General features: G+C 34.3%; 2 protein-coding genes and 1 pseudogene across 2 annotated transcripts; all 3 read left to right on the top strand.

Moving 5' to 3' along the window:
• The first annotated feature begins 9,899 nt into the window (after positions 1-9,899).
• On the top strand, positions 9,900-13,596 carry LOC118060746 (beta-glucosidase 12-like; annotated as a pseudogene).
• A 3,208-nt stretch (positions 13,597-16,804) lies between these two features.
• Positions 16,805-20,471, top strand: LOC118060738 (beta-glucosidase 12-like). The gene is made up of 15 exons (XM_035074001.2): positions 16,805-17,021; positions 17,106-17,175; positions 17,455-17,513; positions 17,607-17,682; positions 17,815-17,892; positions 18,096-18,183; positions 18,279-18,537; positions 18,646-18,761; positions 18,887-19,104; positions 19,223-19,254; positions 19,356-19,458; positions 19,550-19,652; positions 19,752-19,949; positions 20,032-20,120; positions 20,210-20,471. The coding sequence occupies exons 1-14, from the start codon at positions 16,944-16,946 to the stop codon at positions 20,093-20,095; spliced, it is 1,542 nt and encodes a 513-aa protein (XP_034929892.1). The 5' UTR covers positions 16,805-16,943; the 3' UTR covers positions 20,096-20,120; positions 20,210-20,471.
• Positions 20,472-23,190: 2,719 nt separating this feature from the next.
• Positions 23,191-24,831, top strand: LOC118060766 (transcription initiation factor TFIID subunit 14b-like). Its single transcript, XM_035074032.2, has 3 exons — positions 23,191-23,415; positions 24,337-24,425; positions 24,512-24,831. Exons 1-3 carry the CDS (start codon positions 23,383-23,385, stop codon positions 24,735-24,737), a joined length of 348 nt encoding a protein of 115 aa, XP_034929923.1. The 5' UTR covers positions 23,191-23,382; the 3' UTR covers positions 24,738-24,831.
• The last annotated feature ends 109 nt before the right edge of the window (positions 24,832-24,940 follow it).

Genomic DNA, 24,940 nt, shown 5'->3' with positions numbered 1-24,940 from the left:
TACATATTAGATGGTCCTGTATATATAGCCCCAGAAGATATCCATAAAGTCGTCAGCTGAACTATAAGCCTTACATTTTTCCCAGCTAAAAGCAACAGTTAAAGCTATCATACTTTTAGTGGGTCTTGGACAAAATGAAATTAATAGTAATAACAGCAATAATCAAGCCATGACTTGCATGAAACTCTTCCTCCTCCTCAACGTTTGGAAAAGGAAAAAACTAAGCAATGCATGGATATTGCGTCTTTCTTGCCACTACTCTTCCTTCTCTGTCTCTGCTAACACACAACTAAACTGTAAAGAGACATTTTTTGTGACCTGTATATATAGTCTTGAAAATTATCAATCTATCATTAGCCCATTGGAGCTCATGATTATATAATCTCTAATATTAAGTGGTTTTTTCATTTAAAAAAAAAAATCAGTGGTTTTATCATAGCAGGACCATTAGAGAGGAGCAAAGGCTGCCTACGGATAGCTGGTCCTCTCATCCTTTTCTTTTAATGCAGTGTTTGCCTTCTTTTTCTTTCAGCCACAAAACAAGCCTGACAATCACATTTGCACACACAGTAGAATGAATATCTTCTGTTACACAAAATCCACATTGAATTTCCTCCTCCAAAAAAAATGTCGACCCCTTTATTGCCATGATGCTGTTTGATACCCATATTCTCTCACCTCTCTCTCTCTCCATAATGGGTCTTATTTGTCTGGACTTAAAAAATGAATTGATAACTTGGGAAATCTCTTTTGCTCAAGCCCGATAGTTACTCGTATATTATTATGCAATTACCTCAATTGGGAGAGATTGAGAAAATACTGATGCATCGCAATTTTAGTGTGTACTTCTCACCTGAAAGTATGTTTTTTCCTTGTAATAAATCCAAGCATCTGTCTCGCGTACCTGTGGTATCTATAGTTCACTAGTCTCTGAAGCTTTATTTTGATCTACAAATAGTGCATACATTCCCAAGATGAGCCCGGCATAAAAACAGCACCTGTGTGCCTCTTCATGTTCTACCTACCTTCAGTTAATTCAGACCCTTTGTCCCTTTGCATTGTTGGTCAAAAAGTAAACACCAGTACCAACCAAAATGAAAGTATCCCATCATATTTGAAGTAAAAAAAAAAAAAAAACGAATACGAATATATATAAACTTAAACTAAATGGTGAATACCTTCCCTCCATCTATTGTGATGGAGACATAATTCACATGTACCCCCAAATATCGATTGAACAGCGAAAATTGTCGCGTCTTTCAAATCAATTTTCAGAAAAAATGAGTTGGAGATTCAAATCTATGGGCACAAGTTCACAGTTGGCTGCTACATGTTTCTTCAGGATTTTGTCCCTGGTGTCCCACCCCACATTCCGAGCGAATTCCTGGAAGGAGCCTTGTCTGTCAAATTCCAGTGCCTCCGTATTTTTCTTCTCCGAGAATCGAATGAGTTTTTTGTTACTTTCACTGCATGTATAGTATGAGAACCAAAATGATGGCATCCAGTTCATTAATAATTATGATAATGACTTTATTTCCTTTATTAATCATTAATTTCGCCTCACACGCATATGTGTGTTTTCTCATATCAGTGTGTGGCAATTAATGTTTCCCTTTAGCATGAAATACTAATAATACACTAATGAATTTTCGAAGAGATAATAATCTGTATTTTTGTTATTGGTTATTTTATAAAATTAATATTAAAAAAATTCATCAAAATAATATTTTTTTTTATTTTTTAAAATTTTTGTTTAACATTAACATATAAAAACAATTTAAAAAACACTAAAAATATTAATTTAAAAAAAATATTAAAAAACTAAACTTTTTCAATTAAAACATAAAAATAAACATACTATTTGTCTTAAATTATTTCTAAACATACTTCTTTACTTCTTCATTTAAAGCGTCTGTGCACTTGATTTGACAACATTCAATATTTTTGTTTATTGTTAGAAAATAATATAAATCATATTTTTAGACTTTATCTAACAACTTAAGATGATTCTTTGACATAATATCAAAGCCTTGATAATCAAACGGTCACGAGTTTGAATCTCATCATTTCTAATTATTTGATAAAAATTAAGTAAAATGTAATATAGGTCTATACAAATTTCAAACTCAAAGGACTTTCACTTAAGAGAATGTGTTAAAAAATAATATAAATTATATCTTGAGATCTTATTTAAAAACTTTAATTATTGGGTTGAAATTAACTTCTTTATATATTTTTTAAATTTTTTATAATGTTTTCGTGGTTTTGAAATTACATTAATTCATGGCTATTATGACTTGACATCATTAAACAGTAATGTTGACTTTCCCTCTTTTTGTCATACCACTTTTGCTCAAGCTTCAATTCATGATGGATATGCGAATACATGCATAAATCCATCATTGATCTAAAAAAAGAGAACAATGAGTTATGGCTTTTCAAGATTCAATTGAACAGGTTTTTGTTTTCATGTCTCTATAAGATGGGGACTTAGGACCAACGGTTGTTATTATGAAAATGACAACTTTACTAAATTATTTGTGATAGCTTTATTTCAGGAGATGGAGTTTTGGTGCCTCAACTTGCAGCACGCTGATCTCCAGGTTTTATTTTCCTGTCAGGTTATTTGTGTTTTCCTTTTGTATCGGTCTTTGATAGCCCTACGAGGTGTTTAGTCGTTTCTTGGCATAAACTTTGTTGCTTGTAAGAGGGGAAAAAGAAAACAATGAGCTCTAAGTATGTCGACATAATATTTGCTCTTAGGTCTCAAATAAACCATGTATGTTTGCCCAGAGCTTCGGTCCATGGCTATGAATTAAACGGCTGGAAAGCGCTAGCTTTGCATGTCACCATTGCCAAGGAAGATGCATTTGATACACAATGTACCATATGATGTATCGCGGCCATTACAAACATGATAGGACGTTAATGAATGCCATTAATAAGGCCTCCTCTGGTACAGCAAGAAGGTCCCGGAATGGATCAGAAGCTCTGCAACCCTCAGTCTGATGACATGTTGAAGATAAACATCACAGAGACGTGGAGAAAGCGTGTGTTCATAAAATATGGAGAAATTCATTTGAAGCTGCCAGCCCGCATGGATCGATCCTACTGGTTCCCAAAAAATTTAAAAAAAAAAAACTGGGAATTACATGCATGGATCTACAGTACCTTGTCCAATTCTTGGTATGTGTTTGCTTTCGTCATTGTTGATGTTTGGATCGGTGAAGAAGAAGGAGAACCACTAGTGTGGAGAAGGTGGGTGGTGCTGTGGGGAGAACATGCTGGGCTCCTAAATATATTTGAAGAGATGCAATGAGAGTGGGTTTTGTCGTCGGACTTCTGCTATTCACTACTCGTCATCTCAATTTCAACTTTTTTGCCCTACTCCATGATCGCTAGCTCCTCTTTTATTCAACAAACATTCCTCACCATATATAGCCTGCGTACAAAAACTGAAATTTCCTGATAAACCTGCTAATTTAAATTAGATATAAGAAATTCTTGTTTCTCAAAAACATAACTCAATCTATAATATTTTCAACAATATAATAATTGTCACAACTGAAATCATGAAAAAATTAGAAAATAGATAAATAAATAAAGAGTCATCAATTAGTTTATTATAACTAAAAATTTTAACTAGTCTTTAAAAAATTTTAAATAAAAAATTAGTTATATTAAAAGGAAGATACATTATCCTAAAATATCATAAATAAGTTACTTGGATGTTATGCTAATGCACCTATCAAGTCTTGTTTTTCTAAACTCAACATGGGTTTTCTAAAGAAATAATTTGAAATCAAAATCTAGTTTGAAAGCTCAATTCTTACTTCTTGAAACAAGAGCATTGAACCCGAGAAGATGATGAATATTAAAATGGGTTTTAAAGCTAATTTTCTTCATTATGCTTCAAATTAGGCTCGTGAATCATTACTAATTCTCGATGGATCTTTTGGGGTCATGTTGACTCAGTCCAAATCGTTCAATAATAAAAAAAAAAAAAAATCTGATAAAAATCACAAATAAACAATTTTTAAAATTACATAAAAATAAAATAAAAATGTATTTCTAAATCCAAGTAATAGAATAAAATAAAAGATAAAGAAAAAAACAAAAAATAGATTTGCTAGTTCTTTTTTTTTTTTGAAATAATGTAGTCACCTCTAGGGTAGCTCTGTTGGTAGGTCGGTTTACTATATGATGTGAAAGGTAAGTAAGAGGGTATTGCTCTAAAGTACCCTTGACTTGCAAATCTAATTCCTTGAAAACTAATTTTTATTTTTTTATATAAAAAAACAGTTTAAAGCATTTTTATAAAAAGAAAATTCTTAATTTATTAGAAAAAAAAAACATTTTATTTTTAAAAGGAGGATATTAGGAAATTCAGGAGATCCTTTAGTTTTCAATTCCAACAAGGGGGATTGAATTCTCCTTATCACTCTATACGCATGAAACTCCATAACAATTATAAATCCCAAAGGGTATCCACGCATCGGGCATGAATTTAATCCTTATATGCTCATTTATGTTTTTTTTTATTATTGTCCATTATTACAAAGTTTATAGCAATAAAAATAAAGCATACAAAAGAAAATAATTATATATAAAAAAAAAAAAAACTAGGATCAAAATTGACCTTTAAAGAGCTAAATAACATCAAAAAACAAAATACTGAAATAGGTACTTGAAACATTATTGGTGTGTGTAATCCACATGACACTTGCTGGTAGCACTTGAAATTAAAGCTTGGCTTTAAAGGAACATGCTTCTCACGTGCTTTATATAAGAAAAACCAAAACAAACATAGACAACGAGAGCAACAAAAATCTTCTCCCATAAATTATTAGAAACTATCTAAATTTAGTCATGAGTTGTGGGTATATATTGAAGAATATATACCCAAAATATTCTAAAAATATATGTATAATTATGTAATTGTCTAGAATAGGTTATTTGTTACCTAGTTTAGATATGATTGTATCATTATTATTAGCATATAGTTATGGAAAAGATTGTAGAAGAGATTGTGGGCGAGATATGATTTTCTTTGCTTCATGTACTCCATATATAGTTTGTACAATTCTGAAGTTTGAATACAAGACAATATTATTACTCCTAAATATTTGTCACGGTATTAGAACTTTAGTTTTTATGTCCCAGGTCTGCAATGTGATTTATTTCTTGACGGTTTGTTTTGTTCTTGTCATGGAAAACCACTCAAAGAATACTATATATATAGGCTTAAAAGTCCCTCTTTTAATAAATGGTTTTGATGATACCAACACCTTACAAAGATTGAGTTCAGTATTATCAAATGAATTCAACTATCTTTTTTTATCAAGAGTTGTTACTATTACCCTTAGGAGAAGATCTAAACTAGATTTTATAAATAGTTCTAATAGTCATCCAGATATGGATGATCTAGAATATGAAGTATCGCTGTTTAAAAACCAATTGGTAATGTCATGAATCCTCAACTCAAATAAATAGAATCTTGTTGAGATTTTTAGCTATTCGAAGTCTTCATTGGATCTTTGGAATGTCATTCATAACATGTATGGCAGTCAAAACAATTCTAGTAGGATATTTCAAATCCATCACGAGATCACAAGTCTATATTAGGATGAAAGACCGTTTGTTCAGCTATTGGATAGCCTGAAAAGCTTGTGAAATAAACTACAGATATATCACCCACACATTGTTGATGTGGTTGTATTACGAAAAAAAAAAAACTAATGAGGATCAAATTTTTCAGTTGTTGGTAAGTCTTAACCTAGATTTTAAAGACCTGCAAAGTCACATCTTAATGAATCCAGAACTATCATTTTTGCAATCAGTCTACATTACCATTTAATGTGAAGAGATGCAAGAAAGTAATGACATGTGATGTTAATCCTAGAGTCTTTGATGCTCATGCTTATCAAGCCAAAAATGATGTTGTGGGATACTAATCTTAGACCTTCTGATTGAGGTCACTCCAGACCATTCTCTGATTCCAAGTCCTACAAAGGGAAATGGTTTGATTTAAAGTGTCACTGTTGTCACAATCTTGGACATCTAGCAAATCATTTTTGGCTTCTTCATCTATAAATTAAGCCTCAGTTTGCTAAGAATCAAAGGGTACATTAAAGACAAGTCAATAATTATAAGTCATACCTTGCTAATCATTCCACCGAGAGCTTTTCTGTTAATCATGTTGCGTTGATAACTAACTTTGCAAACTACTTACAAGACAAACATGGTTAAGGAAAATTGCATGATGAAGTTACTAGTCAAGAATAAAAGCAGTCGGTTTCCCTTCTCAATCATCTTGTTGAATTCTTAGTTGAAGCAGGCCCTAAAAATAACCAACGTATTCTAATTGTTTTTATAATTGCATTAAAACTTGTAAATTTGCATGATCTTTGGTAGTTGATTATGGTATCATGGATCACATATCAAACAAATTAAGTAACATTCATGATTTTGAACGATTCTTCGCTCTCACTTTTGTATCAGTAGCTGATGGGAAAGTATGAAAATATCAAAACAACCCCATAAACTTGTTAATTACACAAAATACTTGTATCAAATTATCAAAATACCCCCAAAGTAAAGCTTATTTTTTGTTTTTTCTAAGGTTAAAAACGTGCTTTCATTGTAAATAGATCATGAAAATATCATAAACACCCCTGCCTAGCAGCTCAACAAAGTTTTGATCTTAAGAGCAAAAAAATATTTTTACGTTCGAGAAGCTTGTGAAAAGTCAAGAAAGCTCTTAGTCAACATTTATAAATTTTATTTAATCTAAAGGTAAAAAGATATTTTTACTACATTAAAAAATTTTATTGTATAAAAAATGGAAAAGACAAATATAACCTTAAATAATTTTTTAATGACTAATGAGCTTATAAAAAAGTCCAACAAACCCCAGCTTCAGACTTAAGTTTTTCCCACTCCAATGGTAAATTAATAATTTTACTATAGCAATATAGAAATTCACGGTAGAGCTATAATGAAACTTCTAGGTCTTTTAGATTTTCTTTTAATAGTTAATATTATTATTCTATTTTTTAGACATTGTTAGCGTTTCTTTTACATAAAAAGTAAAAAAATTATTTCGTTGGTATATACCAATGGTTTTACCGACTGATTTACATTCGTCGGTAAATATCACCGCAAATTACCGACAGAAAAAGGCCATCGGTAATTCCGTTGGTTTTAGTCAAATTTATGGTGGTGTTTGTGCATACGGTCAAAACCTAAAAGTTTTTCATGCGTGTTTTCTGAAGAGAGATAAAAATTATTTTTATCATGATTTAAAAAATACAAAAAGAATATCATAACCGGTTTATGATTATCTATTAGGGTTTGATTAAAATATAAAATATCCCATATAATTATTTTGTCATTCGGAATGCTATGACTTAGCTATATCCACGAAATAAATAAGTTTGGCCTTTGGAATGGTCAGGATTTAACCCGATAAGGTAGAGACTCCCTCATGAAAGGAGATCTACATTGAACTTTAGACAAGACCAATAGACAGAAATGCGAATTAGAATAACCATCAAATAACAACGCAACTTACCCTAGATATGGTGCCCTGGGGTGACGCGTTTTTCCCGTGCACAACCAATCCCTTACTCGGACTCTCGCATACCATTAGGTTTTCTAGCGACCATAATACTACGCGGCGACTCTTGAACCTTATAATCATAATTTTATGATTAAATCCAAAACCCTTTGTCAACACAGTTAGGAGACAGATCTGCCAATCGACGCCGTGCACGCCACGACAATGGGCTTCCTGTGTTTGCTGTTTCTCTTTCTCCAACCTGGCGTGGCATTGTTTTGACTTTCTCCACAAGAGAAAGCATAGCCATTCCACTTAAGTCAAGCATTGGGTTCAAGGTAGGTGATGACAATAACATTTGGTCTTGGATTGATTCTTGGCTAGGTACTCCAGCTCCTCTTCATAATTTATTTCCTAGACTATTTAATCTTTCTCTTCAGCAATCAGTTGGCCTTGCCAATATGTATAGCCCGATTGATAATTCGATCAGCTTGGCTTCAGAGGAGGAATCTGAGGTCTCGTGAGCTTTGTATGCGGGAAAATTTAACTGCAGAGGTGGAGCGTTGTTTAGTTTTTTCTGGAGGTGAAGATAGTAGGGTATGAAAATTTGATACTTCCAACACTTATCCAGTGTTGCAAATTTCTAGATAGCATATCTGCTTCAGGGGCTCCTTTTTTTTTTCTTTTCTTTTCTCTCGCTTTAGAAAGGTTTCGCACCTCTTAAAATTGATGTTCATTTGTCTCCAACTCAATTGTAGTCTCATCAGTAGGGGTTTTTTAGCTGAGAGGATTGTTAATTATGAGGATGCTCTTTTTCCTTGTTATTGCGAGGAGATTGGGACCAGTAATCATCTATTCCATCACTGTACTATTATGTGGATTTTTTAGGGTAGATTCATGCATTGGTTCGGGTGTTTAAGTTGTCTATCTAGGGACCTTGAACAAAATCTTCAAGAATGGCACAGCTCGGTAAGAGGTAATTTTCAGTGTGGGGATATTATTCTTCTATGCAAAGGCTTTTATTGATCTATCTAGTTAGTTCGCAATCGACTTATCTTCGAGTCCAAGGTCTACAATTGGGATGTGATTTTTTATCTTTCCTTTCAATGTTTGGCCTTTTGGTTGAAATTCTCAATTAGAAACTTTAGTTGCACAGGTTCTGATCAGATTAGACGCCATGAATGTATCTTGAACTAGACTAACTAGTTTGATTTTTGTTTCTTTACTTATATTGTAAGTTTTTATTCCTTCGGTCACTATCTTCTTAATGTTGCTCTTTTAATTTAATTATGCTCGATTGCTATAAAGAAATAAATTAAAGATACACTTACATATTCCATACGGCTCTTATCTATAATCCTCGAGTATATGGACAATAATGAAGTACAATGACAATAATTACGTGAACTTGAGGCACTATGCTGTGGTGTGATTTGTATTCTGTGTTTAACCGTGCCTAGATAATGGGGGATAGATAGTATGATAAAAATGGTAATCTAATACCGCTAATTGTTAAGGAATTCGTTGGAGGCTTGAAGAGGATGCTTGAATAATTCCGATAGAAGCGAAACGCAGTTTGTTTCTCCTAATCAAGTTGAAGTTTCCGCGAGGATAAACTTTCTTGGAAAATAAATTCCAGACAGTTGTAAAATTGAATTCCAGGCTGATGACTAGTTGATGGCTTCAAAGCAAATGAATTCCAGGTTGATGACTAGTTGATCGTTTCAAAGCATTGCTTGCACGATTTGGAGATGGGTTGTCAGTTTGGGATTGAAGAAATGTCATCTTAGAGATTGATCGTAATTGGTTACTCTCCTGGGCTTTTGGTTAAAGATCATGTATTGTGCTTGACTTGGCTAATTCAGCGTAAAGAATTTAAAATTGTTTCATGCAAAATCTCTAGCTCAGAATATACTTCATGTCTGAATGCGAAAGGTCCACATGCCATTTAAAAACTCTTCTTGGGCTGGAAACCCGTCAACTTTCGCTTGGCTTCATTGCCATCAGACAAGAAAATTAAAGTCGTTGAAAATTCTTATGTTGACGATCCGGTTGCTGAATTTTCCCTGCATGCTTCCAGCACAATTGCTAGGCTTCACGGTGCAATTAGAGCACGGAATCTTAAGTTTGGTGCTTGTTTCAACACAATGAATTCCTCAAATGACAAATATATATCCTTATCCAATTAGAAGTTCCAAATTGAATTTTCATTGATCGGTCAATCGAAACAAACAGTAATAATTGACCACAATTATCCTTCTTGGTTGTTGAGAATAACCTTTCAAAATGATGCCTATAAATAGGCTCTGGCATGTCGATGTTCTTACAAAATCCATACTTCATACGTTCATTTATTTATTTTTTCACTGCTATCTCACTATACATTCTTTATTCTGATCGCCCAACACTCTTTAGCTCTGCTCAAGCTTTTATTGCTCTTCTGCAAGGCTGTTCAACAAAGACTTAGTGTATATCATGGGAAGTATTGCCAAGTTGAGTCGTAATTCTTTCCCAGATGGTTTCCTTTTTGGATCTTCTTCATCAGCTTACCAGGTACAAACATTGCTTCAAGTACTCTGGTCGAAGAGAGAAACGCCTCAATTGATTGCTCTCTGATAACGTTTAAATTATATGCAGTTTGAAGGTGAAACAAACAGGAGAGGTAAAGGGCCGAATATATGGGACACCTTCATCGAGGAGCATCCAGGTATCTCTTTATTCAATGCAGGGGTTCGTTACAATGCTTTCCTAACTAAAACAACGAATATAAATCTCTCAAGGAGTCACCTGCCAGCATGTTGATGGCCTGCCTAAAACCATAGTGTATTTTGTCTATTAAATCCGAAAGGAGAGAGGAAAGGGAAAGAAAGAAGGTGACTTTTGGGGTTAGGGGGCGAAAGTGCGTGCAAATTAAAGATGTAAATATGATTTTTATCAAATAATATATATTCAAAGGAATTTAAGAACAGATTCTGAAAAATTGCAGAGAGGATAAGCGACCATAGCAATGCGAAGGTGGCAGTTGATTTCTATAATCGCTACAAGGTACGATGTTCATCTTATTTTTCTTTTGGTTGCCTCTTGTCGATCTGATCACCATTACACTTGCTGATATATTTTACACACAAAATGTTACAGGAAGATGTGCAAAGAATGAGGGGAATGGGAATGGATGCTTTCAGATTCTCTATTTCTTGGTCTAGGGTATTACCACGTAAGTGTGTTCTTTTGTTTTTACCCTACTTCTCGTTCCTTTTTAATTCACCAGGATGGGACGCGACTTGACATTCGAAGTCCCACATTTTTCCTTACTTTGACTTTTCAATCATCGAATTGAATTCATCAGATGGCAGACTAAGTGCTGGAATAAACGAAGAAGGGATCCAGTTTTACAGCAATCTCATCGATGAGCTCATAAAAAATGGTTATAACCCTTTCCTTTTCCTCGATCACTGTGTTTCATAATAATGTTACCGACTAAATAAGCATCTTGAAGTGGCCATGGTAAATGCAGGGGCAATCTTACTTTGCTTGAATTTCGAAGATTTGAAAAGCATTTTCCAAACTTTCATACAAAACGTTTCACACTTTAGTTTTCTCATATTATTTTTGCTCTGAAATGTACAGGTATACAGCCTTATGTAACTCTCTTTCATTGGGACACTCCACAAGCAATTGAGGACAAATATGGTGGTTTCTTGAGCCCTGATATTTTGTAAGTAATCGTTTTTATATTCATATTATATAAACATCCCACTTTAATTTGAATCCTCCATGCTTGAATCTAATCATTTCAAAACTCGTATAGAAACGATTTCCGAGACTTTGTGGAGCTTTGCTTTCAAAGATTTGGAGACCGAGTGAAGCACTGGATCACTTTAAATGAGCCTTTTTATGTTTAGCGTCAATGGTTATGACACGGGCAGCATGGCACCCGGCAGAATTTCAACTTTGGAGAATTATCCAGGCCAGCCCAAAATCTCTGGTGCCACCGAGGTTTACATTGTAACCCATCATCTATTGCTTGCTCATGCAACGGCTGTGAAAGTATACAAGGAAAAGTATCAGGTTTGCAAAAGCTAAAGCTATAATTAATTTGTGGTTCGTTTCATAACATGTTTCACCAAAGTTTTCAGTGTGACTGTGCTAATTTTATCATTGACAAAATCTCGTCAGACGCGTCAAGGAGGAAAAATTGGGATAACCCTCGTTTCTCATTGGTTTGAACCTTACTCAACTAGTGAAAGTGATCGGATGGCAACTGAACGAAGCCTTGATTTTATGCTTGGATGGTAAGCATTTTGCCAGCTGATTTGGATATATAATAATTTGAAACATTAATTTGGATTCTTAAATTCTATGGAGAAGAAACCAGGATCACCGGTTAATCTAGTGTATCCTTGTATGTTTTTGGCAGGTACGTGGATCCTCTAACTAAAGGTGAGTATCCACAGAATATGCACGACTACGTCGGAGGAAGATTGCCTAGATTCAGTGAGGAGGAATCCAAGATGCTGAGAGGATCTTATGACTTTATCGGGATCAATTACTACACTACATATTATGCTCAGAACGTTGAGGATGTTAACTATAAAAATATTGGGTTCATGGAAGATGCTCGTGTTAACTGGCCAGGTGAATTTATTTACTTGTTAATTAAATGATAAAAAAAAAACTCTCAGAATAAGAAGAATACAAGGTCTAAAATTCTACGCTTTCTCACTTGTGTTGATGTTATTTTACAGGGGAGAGAAATGGAATACCAATAGGCCCACAGGTGAATGTGATTCTTCATTCTTGTTTCAACAAATTAGTAATTGATGTGTAGAATCTTTCTCTTTTCCCCTTGGTATTGAGATATATAAATCAAATTCGCAGGCGGGTTCAAGTTGGCTTTATATTTATCCCGAAGGTATTCGTCATCTTTTGAATTACGTAAAGGACGCGTATGAAAATCCAACAATATATATCACTGAAAATGGTAAGAACAGAGCTAACAGCCCTCATGTGTTTATGGTTATAGCTGTCAAGAAGCTCTGATTTACTGATTTGTCGGTTTTTTTTTAATTAGGAGTTGATGACGTGAGTTCCTCGTCACTAGAGGAAGCCCTGAATGATCCCATAAGAGAGCAATATTATAAAGACATTTTCCACAATGTTCTGAAATCTATCAAGTGAGTTTGTGCTTTCCAAATTCATGTTCTCGCTTCCTTTTTCAAACTGTACTAGTTTTTATTTTAAAAGGAATTTCTTTCTCAGTCTGTTCTGCTCTAAAAGCTTGACTTTTGCAGTGACCATGGTGTCGATGTCAAGGGGTTTTTTGCTTGGTCATTCTTGGATGATTTTGAATGGGGATCCGGCTATGGTTCAAGGTTTGGTCTCTTCTACATTGACTACGAAAACAACTTGAAACGATATGCCAAAAATTCTGTGAAGTGGTTTGAGCAATTTCTGAAGAAGGACGAAAGTACTAAACTCAACGATAACATGTGAGGACTCTTTTCATCTCCTCTTATTATTATCAAAAAAATCTCTCAACATTTCTCATAGCACAAATGATTGCAATAACAGAGTATCAAAATCTCGAGTGGAGGAGGGATCAGCTCGTAGCCGTAAGAAGTCGAGAATTGAATAAACAATGGCACGAAATATATAATAAGGTATTCTTGTATATCATCTTCCATAAATACTAATTTTATTGTGTTCATTTTTCATGCTTAACAAACTAATAATTTTATTAACAATGCAGGAGCCCTTTTCGTATGATCAAGACCTTCCAAACGCTGGAGTCATACTTTGTTGCAGCAAGTTAGGTTTCCACGTCTGATAAATTCTATTCCATGTTTGCGTCCTTCCAGTTTACGGACATCAGTGGATCTTTGTCTTCGAATTCTCACATCTTCGTCGAGGATGCTGTTCTTGCTGTCATAATAACATTTATTTGTATTTTTTATTTTTTTATTGTTTACGTGTATTGATTGGTTATTAATCGAATTCGATATTAAATAATAACTTGCTCCGCGCAATTTCTTTTTCCAGTAATATTTTGAAGGATACTTCTATCCATGCATTAACCTTTTCACTAGAATTCGAGGAATGCATTGTCAGACTGAAATTTATCAAGACCAAGTGAAAAATAAATAGATAATACCTATGGAACTTAATTAATTCCTGAGGATGCAAAATGTAGGGTCTCTTTGAAATAATCCTTAAATTCAAGGGGATCAGGGGGTGTAAGCAATTTTGGCGCTTATAGTGCTAAAGTGGCCGAATTTGCCGGTTAAGAACCTCATTTCTCCATCTCATTGGATTCCCCGCGGCGGCTTTTTTGTCAAGGTGTTACACGCGTTGGTTGTTTCTTGATGGATTATCGCTGACAACATCTTATTTTATTTTCTTTTTCTCTCTTCACTGAAATTCCGACAACATATATCGATGGTATTACCGAAAAAATTATTTCGTTGGTATATACCAATGGTTTTACCGACTGATTTACATTCGTCGGTAAATATCACCGCAAATTACCGACAGAAAAAGGCCATCGGTAATTCCGTTGGTTTTAGTCAAATTTATGGTGGTGTTTGTGCATACGGTCAAAACCTCAAAGTTTTTCATGCGTATTTTCTGAAGAGAGATAAAAACCATTTTTATCATGATTTAAAAAATACAAAAAGAATATCATAACCGGTTTATGATTATCTATTAGGGTTTGATTAAAATATAAAATATCCCATATAATTATTTTGTCATTCGGAATGCTATGACTTAGCTATATCCACGAAATAAATAAGTTTGGCCTTTGGAATGGTCAAGATTTAACCCGATAAGGTAGAGACTCCCTCATGAAAGGAGATCTACATTGAACTCTAGACAAGACCAATAGACAGAAATGCGAATTAGAATAACAATCAAATAACAATGCAACTTACCGTAGATATGGTGCGCTGGGGTGATGCGTCTTTCCCTTGCACAACCAATCCCTTACTCGGACTCTCGCATACCATTAGGTTTTCTAGCGACCATAATACTACGCGGCGACTCTTGAACCTTAAAATCATAATTTTATGATTAAATCCAAAACCCTTTGTCAACACACTTAGGAGACAGATCTGCCAATCGACGCCGTGCACGCCACGACAATGGGCTTCCTGTGTTTGCTGTTTCTCTTTCTCCAACCTGGCGTGGCATTGTTTTGACTTTCTCCACAAGAGAAAGCATAGCCATTCCACTTAAGTCAAGCATTGGGTTCAAGGTAGGTGATGACAATAACATTTGGTCTTGGATTGATTCTTGGCTAGGTACTCCAGCTCCTCTTCATAATTTATTTCCTAGACTATTTAATCTTTCTCTTCAGCAATCAGTTGGCCTTGCCAATATGTATAGCCCGATTGATAATTCGATCAGCTTGGCTTCAGAGGAGGAATCCGAGGTCTCGTGAGCTTTGTATGCGGGAAAATTTAACTGCAGAGGTGGAGCGTTGTTTAGTTTTTTCTGGAGGTGAAGATAGTAGGGTATGAAAATTTGATAGTTCCAACACTTATCCAGTGTTGCAAATTTCTAGATAGCATATCTGCTTCAGGGGCTCCTTTTTTTTTTTTTTTCTCTCGCTTTAGAAAGGTTTTGCACCTCTTATAATTGATGTGTTCATTTGTCTCCAACTTAATTGTAGTCTCATCAGTATGGGTTTTTTAGCTGAGAGGATTGTTAATTATGAGGATGCTCTTTTTCCTTGTTATTGCGAGGAGATTGGGACCAGTAATCATCTATTCCATCACTGTTCTATTATGTGGATTTTTTAGGGTAGATTCATGCGTTGGTTCGGGTGTTTAAGTTGTCTATCTAGGGACCTTGAACAAAATCTTCAAGAATGGTACTGCTCGGTAAGAGGTAATTTTCAGTGTCGGGATATTACTCTTCTATGCAAAGGCTTTTATTGATCTATCTAGTTAGTTCGCAATCGACTTATCTTCGAGTCCAAGGTCTACAATTGGGATGTGATTTTTTATCTTTCCTTTCAATGTTTGGCCTTTTGGTTGAAATTCTCAATTAGAAACTTTAGTTGCACAGGTTCTGATCAGATTAGACGCCATGAATGTATCATGAACTAGACTAATTAGTTTGATTTTTGTTTCTTTACTTATATTGTAAGTTTCTATTCCTTCGGTCACTATCTTCTTAATGGTGGTGCTCTTTTAATTTAATTATGCTCGATTACTATAAAGAAATAAATTAAAGATACACTTACATATTCTATACGGCTCCTATCTATAATCCTCGAGTATATGGACAATAATGAAGTACAATGACAATAATTACGTGAACTTGAGGCGCCATGCTGTGGTGTGATTTGTATTCTGTGTTTAACCGTGCCTAGATAATGGGGGATAGATAGTATGATAAAAATGGTAATCTAATACCGCTAATTGTTAAGGAATTCGTTGGAGGCTTGAAGAGGATGCTTGAATAATTCCGATAGAAGCGAAACGCAGTTTGTTTCTCCTAATCAAGTTGAAGTTTCCGCGAGGATAAACTTTCTTGGAAAATAAATTCCAGACAGTTGTAAAATTGAATTCCAGGCTGATGACTAGTTGATGGCTTCAAAGCAAATGAATTCCAGGTTGATGACTAGTTGATCGTTTCAAAGCATTGCTTGCACGATTTGGAGATGGGTTGTCAGTTTGGGATTGAAGAAATGTCATCTTAGAGATTGATCGTAATTGGTTACTCTCCTGGGCTTTTGGTTAAAGATCATGTATTCTGCTTGACTTGGCTAATTCAGCGTAAAGAATTTAAAATTGTTTCATGCAAAATTTCTAGCTCAGAATATACTTCATGTCTGAATGCGAAAGGTCCACATGCCATTTAAAAACTCTTCTTGGGCTGGAAACCCGTCAACTTTCGCTTGGCTTCATTGCCATCAGACAAGAAAATTAAAGTCGTTGAAAATTCTTATGTTGACGATCCGGTTGCTGAATTTTCTCTGCATGCTTCCAGCACAATTGCTAGGCTTCACGGTGCAATTAGAGCACGGAATCTTAAGTTTGGTGCTTGTTTCAACACAATGAATTCCTCAAATGACAAATATCCTTATCCAATTAGAAGTTCCAAATTGAATTTTCATTGATCGGTCAATCGAAACAAACAGTAATAATTGACCACAATTATCCTTCTTGGTTGTTGAGAATAACCTTTCAAAATGATGCCTATAAATAGGCTCTGGCATGTCGATGTTCTTACAAAATCCATACTTCATACGTTCATTTATTTATTTTTTCACTGCTATCTCACTATACATTCTTTATTCTGATCACCCAACACTCTTTAGCTCTGCTCAAGCTCTTATTGCTCTTCTGCAAGGCTGTTCAACAAAGACTTAGTGTATATCATGGGAAGTATTGCCAAGTTGAGTCGTAATTCTTTCCCAGATGGTTTCCTTTTTGGATCTTCTTCATCAGCTTACCAGGTACAAACATTGCTTCAAGTACTCTGGTCGAAGAGAGAAACGCCTCAATTGATTGCTCTCTGATAACGTTTAAATTATATGCAGTTTGAAGGTGAAACAAACAGGAGAGGTAAAGGGCCGAATATATGGGACACCTTCATCGAGGAGCATCCAGGTATCTCTTTATTCAATGCAGGAGTTCGTTACAATGCTTTCCTAACTAAAACAACGAATATAAATCTCTCAAGGAGTCACCTGCCAGCATGTTGATGGCCTGCCTAAAACCATAGTGTATTTTGTCTATTAAATCCAAAAGAAGAGAGGAAAGGGAAAGAAAGAAGGTGACTTTTGGGGTTAGGGGGCGAAAGTGCGTGCAAATTAAAGATGTAAATATGATTTTTATCAAATAATATATATTCAAAGGAATTTAAGAACAGATTCTGAAAAATTGCAGAGAGGATAAGCGACCATAGCAATGCAAAGGTGGCAGTTGATTTCTATAATCGCTACAAGGTACGATGTTCATCTTATTTTTCTTTTGGTTGCCTCTTGTCGATCTGATCACCATTACACTTGTTGATATATTTTACACACAAAATGTTACAGGAAGATGTGCAAAGAATGAGGGGAATGGGAATGGATGCTTTCAGATTCTCTATTTCTTGGTCTAGGGTATTACCACGTAAGTGTGTTCTTTTGTTTTTACCCTACTTCTCGTTCCTTTTTAATTCACCAGGATGGGACGCGACTTGACATTCGAAGTCCCACATTTTTCCTTACTTTGACTTTTCAATCATCGAATTGAATTCATCAGATGGCAGACTAAGTGCTGGAATAAACGAAGAAGGGATCCAGTTTTACAACAATCTCATCGATGAGCTCATAAAAAATGGTTATAACCCTTTCCTTTTCCTCGATCACTGTGTTTCATAATAATGTTACCGACTAAATAAGCATCTTGAAGTGGCCATGGTAAATGCAGGGGCAATCTTACTTTGCTTGAATTTCGAAGATTTGAAAAGCATTTTCCAAACTTTCATACAAAACGTTTCACACTTTAGTTTTCTCATATTATTTTTGCTCTGAAATGTACAGGTATACAGCCTTATGTAACTCTCTTTCATTGGGACACTCCACAAGCAATTGAGGACAAATATGGTGGTTTCTTGAGCCCTGATATTTTGTAAGTAATCGTTTTTATATTCATATTATATATAAACATCCCACTTTAATTTAAATCCTCCATGCTTGAATCTAATCATTTCAAAACTCGTATAGAAACGATTTCCGAGACTTTGTGGAGCTTTGCTTTCAAAGATTTGGAGACCGAGTGAAGCACTGGATCACTTTAAATGAGCCTTTTATGTTTAGCGTCAATGGTTATGACACGGGCAGCATGGCACCCGGCAGAATTTCAACTTTGGAGAATTATCCAGGCCAGCCCAAAATCTCTGGTGCCACCGAGGTTTACATTGTAACCCATCATCTATTGCTTGCTCATGCAACGGCTGTGAAAGTATACAAGGAAAAGTATCAGGTTTGCAAAAGCTAAAGCTATAATTAATTTGTGGTTCGTTTCATAACATGTTTCACCAAAGTTTTCAGTGTGACTGTGCTAATTTTATCATTGACAAAATCTCGTCAGACGCGTCAAGGAGGAAAAATTGGGATAACCCTCGTCTCTCATTGGTTTGAACCTTACTCAACTAGTGAAAGTGATCGGATGGCAACTAAACGAAGCCTTGATTTTATGCTTGGATGGTAAGCATTTTGCTAGCTGATTTGGATATATAATAATTTGAAACATTAATTAGGATTCTTAAATTCTATGGAGAAGAAACCAGGATCGCCGGTTAATCTAGTGTATCCTTGTATGTCTTTGGCAGGTACATGGATCCTCTAACTAAAGGTGAGTATCCACAGAATATGCACGACTACGTCGGAGGAAGATTGCCTAGATTCAGTGAGGAGGAATCCAAGATGCTGAGAGGATCTTATGACTTCATCGGGATCAATTACTACACTACATATTATGCTCAGAACGTTGAGGATGTTAACTATAAAAATATTGGGTTCATGGAAGATGCTCGTGTTAACTGGCCAGGTGAATTTATTTACTTGTTAATTAAATGATAAAAAAAAAAAAAAAAACCTCTCAGAATAAGAAGAATACAAGGTCTAAAATTCTACGCTTTCTCACTTGTGTTGATGTTATTTTACAGGGGAGAGAAATGGAATACCAATAGGCCCACAGGTGAATGTGATTCTTCATTCTTGTTTCAACAAATTAGTAATTGATGTGTAGAATCTTTCTCTTTTCCCCTTGGTATTGAGATATATAAATCAAATTCGCAGGCGGGTTCAAGTTGGCTTTATATTTATCCCGAAGGTATTCGTCATCTTTTGAATTACGTAAAGGACGCGTATGAAAATCCAACAATATATATCACTGAAAATGGTAAGAACAGAGCTAACAGCCCTCATGTGTTTATGGTTATAGCTGTCAAGAAGCTCTGATTTACTGATTTGTTGGTTTTTTTTTTTATTAGGAGTTGATGACGTGAGTTCCTCGTCACTAGAGGAAGCCCTGAATGATCCCATAAGAGAGCAATATTATAAAGACATTTTCCACAATGTTCTGAAATCTATCAAGTGAGTTTGTGCTTTCCAAATTCATGTTCTCGCTTCCTTTTTCAAATAAAAGGAATTTCTTTCTCAGTCTGTTCTGCTCTAAAAGCTTGACTTTTGCAGTGACCATGGTGTCGATGTCAAGGGGTTTTTTGCTTGGTCATTCTTGGATGATTTTGAATGGGGATCCGGCTATGGTTCAAGGTTTGGTCTCTTCTACATTGACTACGAAAACAACTTGAAACGATATGCCAAAAATTCTGTGAAGTGGTTTGAGCAATTTCTGAAGAAGGACGAAAGTACTAAACTCAACGATAACATGTGAGGACTCTTTTCATCTCCTCTTATTATTATCAAAAAAATCTCTCAGCATTTCTCATAGCACAAATGATTGCAATAACAGAGAATCAAAATCTCGAGTGGAGGAGGGATCAGCTCGTAGCCGTAAGAAGTCGAGAATTGAATAAACAATGGCACGAAATATATAATAAGGTATTATTGTATATCATCTTCCATAAATACTAATTTTATTGTATTCATTTTTCATGCTTAACAAACTAATAATTTTATTAACAATGCAGGAGCCCTTTTCGTATGATCAAGACCTTCCAAACGCTGGAGTCATACTTTGTTGCAGCAAGTTAGGTCTCCACGTCTGATAAATTCTATTCCATGTTTGCGTCCTTCTAGTTTACGGACATCAGTGGATCTTTGTCTTCGAATTCTCACATTTTCGTCTAGGATGCTGTTCTTGCTGTCATAATAACATTTATTTGTATTTTTTATTTTTTATTTTTTACGTGTATTGATTGGTTATTAATCGAATTCGATATTAAATAATAACTTGCTCCGCGCAATTTCTTTTTCCAGTAATATTTTGAAGGATACTTCTATTCATGCATTAACCTTTTCACTAGAATTCGAGGAATGCATTGTCAGACTGAAATTTATCAAGACCAAGCGAAAAATAAATAGATAATACCTATGGAACTTAATTAATTCCTGAGGATGCAAAATGTAGGGTCTCTTTGAAATAATCCTTAAATTCAAGGGGATCAGGGGGTGTAAGCAATTTTGGCGCTTATAGTGCTAAAGTGGCCGAATTTGCCGGTTAAGAACCTCATTTCTCCATCTCATTGGATTCCCCGCGGCGGCTTTTTTGTCAAGCTATTACACGTGTTCGTTGTTTCTTGATGGATTATCGCTCTTAGCATTTTATTTTATTTTCGTTTTCTCTCTTCACATTCGTACTACTCATTTAAGATTTCTGGGTAATATCTGAGTTGCTGTTATTTGAGTGACTGTCAACGTTTTTTTTATTTGTAATTTTGTTGTAGGTTTTTGTTTTATCTTTTAATTTAAATTTATTAATTTTTTGTTTCTTCAATCTTGGTCCTCTTTCCTTTTGTTTTTTAATTTTGATTTATTAAAATTTAATTGGGCTTTGTGGTTTTTTAGGTTTGGTACTTCTAGTTAAGTTAATTCAGAGATTGATTTCATATGAATTGTAATGGTTGCTGGACCATAAGAGCAACCATACTTTTGTATTTATATTTTTAGTGTTATGCACAACACAAAGAGTAGAATATACTACACATAATAAATAAACATATATAAGGTATTTATATATATAAAAAATCTCTTTCCATAATACTTTTGATCAAATAAACATGGTCACGAGTTGACATTGCTTTTTTAACTTATATTTTTTTATCCCATTACTCGACATTGTTATTTTTTTATGAAATAGACTTCATGGTTTTCTTTGTGTTTTTTTTTCTACTGGATTATCCTGATCTCATGACTTAACTCGAGGGTTTTGCCAGTTAACCTAGGTGGGCCCGCACCCTTTTTTCGGCTTTTAATTACTCTTTATTGTTTTGGATCCTTTTGTGTGGCTAACTTTTTTTTTAGCTTTACCCTTCAATATTTTGTTTGTTAAGAACTGAGTTTCGTGATTGTTTTATATTTGATGCTTTTAGTCAAGCAGCCCATATCACGAGTTTAATAAACTACCGATGGATTTGGCGGGTTGACTCAGGTGAATTAAAGTGTAAAAACCCTAATTTTCTATATTCTTTTTTGGTGATACATTGGAAATTTTCAATGTATTTTTTTTATACAAGTTCCACTGAAATTTGTACCAAGATTTCAGCGGAATCTCCTCTATATCAGAAGGTTCCCAGTTATCGAAAAAATCATATTATATTTCCAATTTCATTTCACAACTTGATCCAATCATCCTAGATCTAAATTCAACTCGTCATCATCAACACAACACATCTTATTCAATAACATCATACAATTCAAGTTCATAAAACAACAATGCATAATTAGATTGTTACATAATATCATATAAACTATATTGTGCATGATAACACCATATAATGTAACTTAAGTGAAGGATTCACTTTCTACTATAAATATGCATGGTTAAATAGATACTTAGAATTACAAACATTATATCAAAGTCATACATCCAAATTTATGGATTAATATTACATTTCAAGTTTATGGAGATAAGTCTCTTAATTTTCAAATAATTACATGGCCAAAAACAAAAAATAACTAAACTAAAATCACTCATGACATGACCTATGGACCTGAAAACAAAAATTAATATGTACACATATAAAAAGATAGTAAGAAATAATAACAACGACAAGTAATAATTTCCATGGCATTTATTTTTATACATAAAATTAAGCATAAATCTCTTTTACAATATATATTTTTTCATCTATTACCAATATCCAAATTAATTTCCAATTCATTTATCGAGAATAATTTTATCTTGAAAATCTCAACATAACTTAATAATTTCGAACGCCATCTCTTTATGAATCAATTCTCATTTGATACCAAGATATTCCTCTCTTGATATAATTATTTTATCTCATTATTTTGAAATAATTAATCAATACTTTCTCTTTCATTTTTCAGAAGGTAATTGTTGATAATGATTTCTCCGGCAGGTGTAGCTCAACTGATGAGGTTGTAAGTTTGTTTCTTAGAGATCACCAATTTGAGTACTATAGATCTCAAAGTCATTGGAGACTTACATGATCTTTAACTTTATGACATGTTGAATTAATCGAAGTATATACAAGTTAGTCCGGACACCCACACTAATAAAAAAAATACACGTAAAATAAGATTAGATTAAGATAATATTAGTAATAATATTTGTTCAAATCAATTACTATGCTATAAATTTGAGTAGAGTTAGACATATAGAAAATTAAATTTTATTAAATTAGTTTATGATGTCACCATGCTCAAAAATTATGTTCAGGTTTGGAAACAAATCCTCCTCATTTTGTCTCCCCGATCCAACAAGCCAAACATGACTTAAGAATCAGATACACTACATTAACATACAGTTGTAAAAACCACCAGATCAAACTTGCCACGACTTTAGAAGAAGGGCTCGTTAGTAACTTTACTTAATAATGTCTCCTTGATTGACATAATTACCCCTCATTAACATCATACTTTTCCATCTGATTTGCTGGGAATAGATTTATAATTAAAACCTGCAGTAGGCAATCTTATTTCTTCAACCAATCGATCACTTGTAACTGAGCCGAAAACAAAACCCTAATTTTATTGAACCAACAACACCAATGTTGAAATTAGTAACAAGAAGGTGGTGTTAAAGGGGCATGACAAACAGTTCATCGTCATCATAAAAGAACGGTCAAGATCATCCTGTTGAAATTAGTGGACCCATACCAAATCACAGAGAATCAAAATGAGCAAAACTGAAGAGAACACTGAAAAGAAGGTACCAACTTTTTTTGTGATCTTCTTTTCCAATTTTGACAACCATCTTCGATTCAATGAAACCATGTTTTCCGGATGCTCAGAATCGTTTCTTGATGCAGTTTTTTAGTAACCCAATTGAAAGATTTTGTTTTCTGATTTGCTTAATTAGGGTTTAGCCTTTCATCATGATCGAATGTGATTTTTTTTTTGTTTTAATTTTGATTTGGATAGTTATATTTACTGCAATTAGTAAAATAATTGAGCCCAGAAAGGTAAAACTTGTTTTTATGAAAGCCCTACATTGAAACTCCATAAAAAAAATAAAGCTCTGTTTTCTAATGATTGGTTTTTTTAGTGTGGAAAGGATTTGTTAGTGTAAATTTTATTGCAGTTGTTGCGAAAAAAAAAGCTCAAAATTGTTTGTTTTGTAGCTTTTTAACCAAATTGAAAACTGTTTTGTGACTGCTGCTTAATTTAGTGTTAATGGGGTTTGTGTAGTGATTGAATGTGTATTCTTTGTTTCCCGTTACTTAATTTCCTAGAAAGGTAAAATTTGTTTTCTTAGAAAGCAGGTTTTTGGAACCCTGTCAAAAGCTCTGTTTTCTATGACTGGTTGAGTGTTGATAGGAGATGTTAGTGTCAAAATTTTATTGCATATGTGAAATGACAGGTTGCTTATTCTTAAATTAATGATCTTACTAAGAAACCAAAGGCTGTTTTTTTTATCCCAGCCTTAAACTTTGTTGTTTTAACTTTTATCTCAATTGGGTGTTGTGTATGGTCGTGAATTTTGGGTGGTTTATGTTAATGGTATTTGGTTTTGAGTGCATGCTTGATGTGTTGTTTATCATTATACTTGAAATAATAAACTAGGAATCATGAGGCATTGCTGTGTTAGTTCTGTTACTTTCTTTGTGTTATCGTATATGGTCTGGCACAGATTTTGAATAAGAAGCTCAAAGATGTTGAGATTAGCCTTCCAATAGTTTACGGCAACATAGCATTCTGGCTTGGCAAAAAGGCAAACGAGTAAGTTGTTAAATAATCTTCCGGATAATGCCCATTCTTTTGTCTGTTGTGTGCTTGGATCATGATTTCAATATTCTGTTAATCAGGTATCAATCTCATAAGTGGACTGTATATGTACGTGGTGCCACAAATGAGGATCTTGGTGTAGTAATAAAACGAGCTGTTTTTCAGCTTCATTCTAGCTTCAATAATCCTACAAGAGTCATCGAGGCACCACCTTTTGAGTTATCAGAAGCAGGCTGGGGTGAATTTGAGATTGCCATTACTCTGTATTTCCACAGTGATGTTTGTGATAAGCCTTTGAACTTGTGAGTTCCTTCGTCTATTATGTGGTTCTGATTTCTGTGTAAAATGTTTTCAGAAGCTAGTGACCTGGCCAGATGATTTTGTAACAAGACATTCTGTGTGTCATTTGGAGTACATATCTAAAATGAACTGCTGTAAAATTATGGAAAGGTATGATAGAGCCATATATAATGTAAATTAACTCCCACTCAGCTTCATATTTGGCACCT

The sequence above is a fragment of the Populus alba genome, chromosome 4 (genome assembly GCF_005239225.2).
Source record: "Populus alba chromosome 4, ASM523922v2, whole genome shotgun sequence".
Classification (NCBI taxonomy): Eukaryota; Viridiplantae; Streptophyta; class Magnoliopsida; order Malpighiales; family Salicaceae; genus Populus; species Populus alba.
This window is presented reverse-complemented; position numbering and strand designations above follow the sequence as displayed.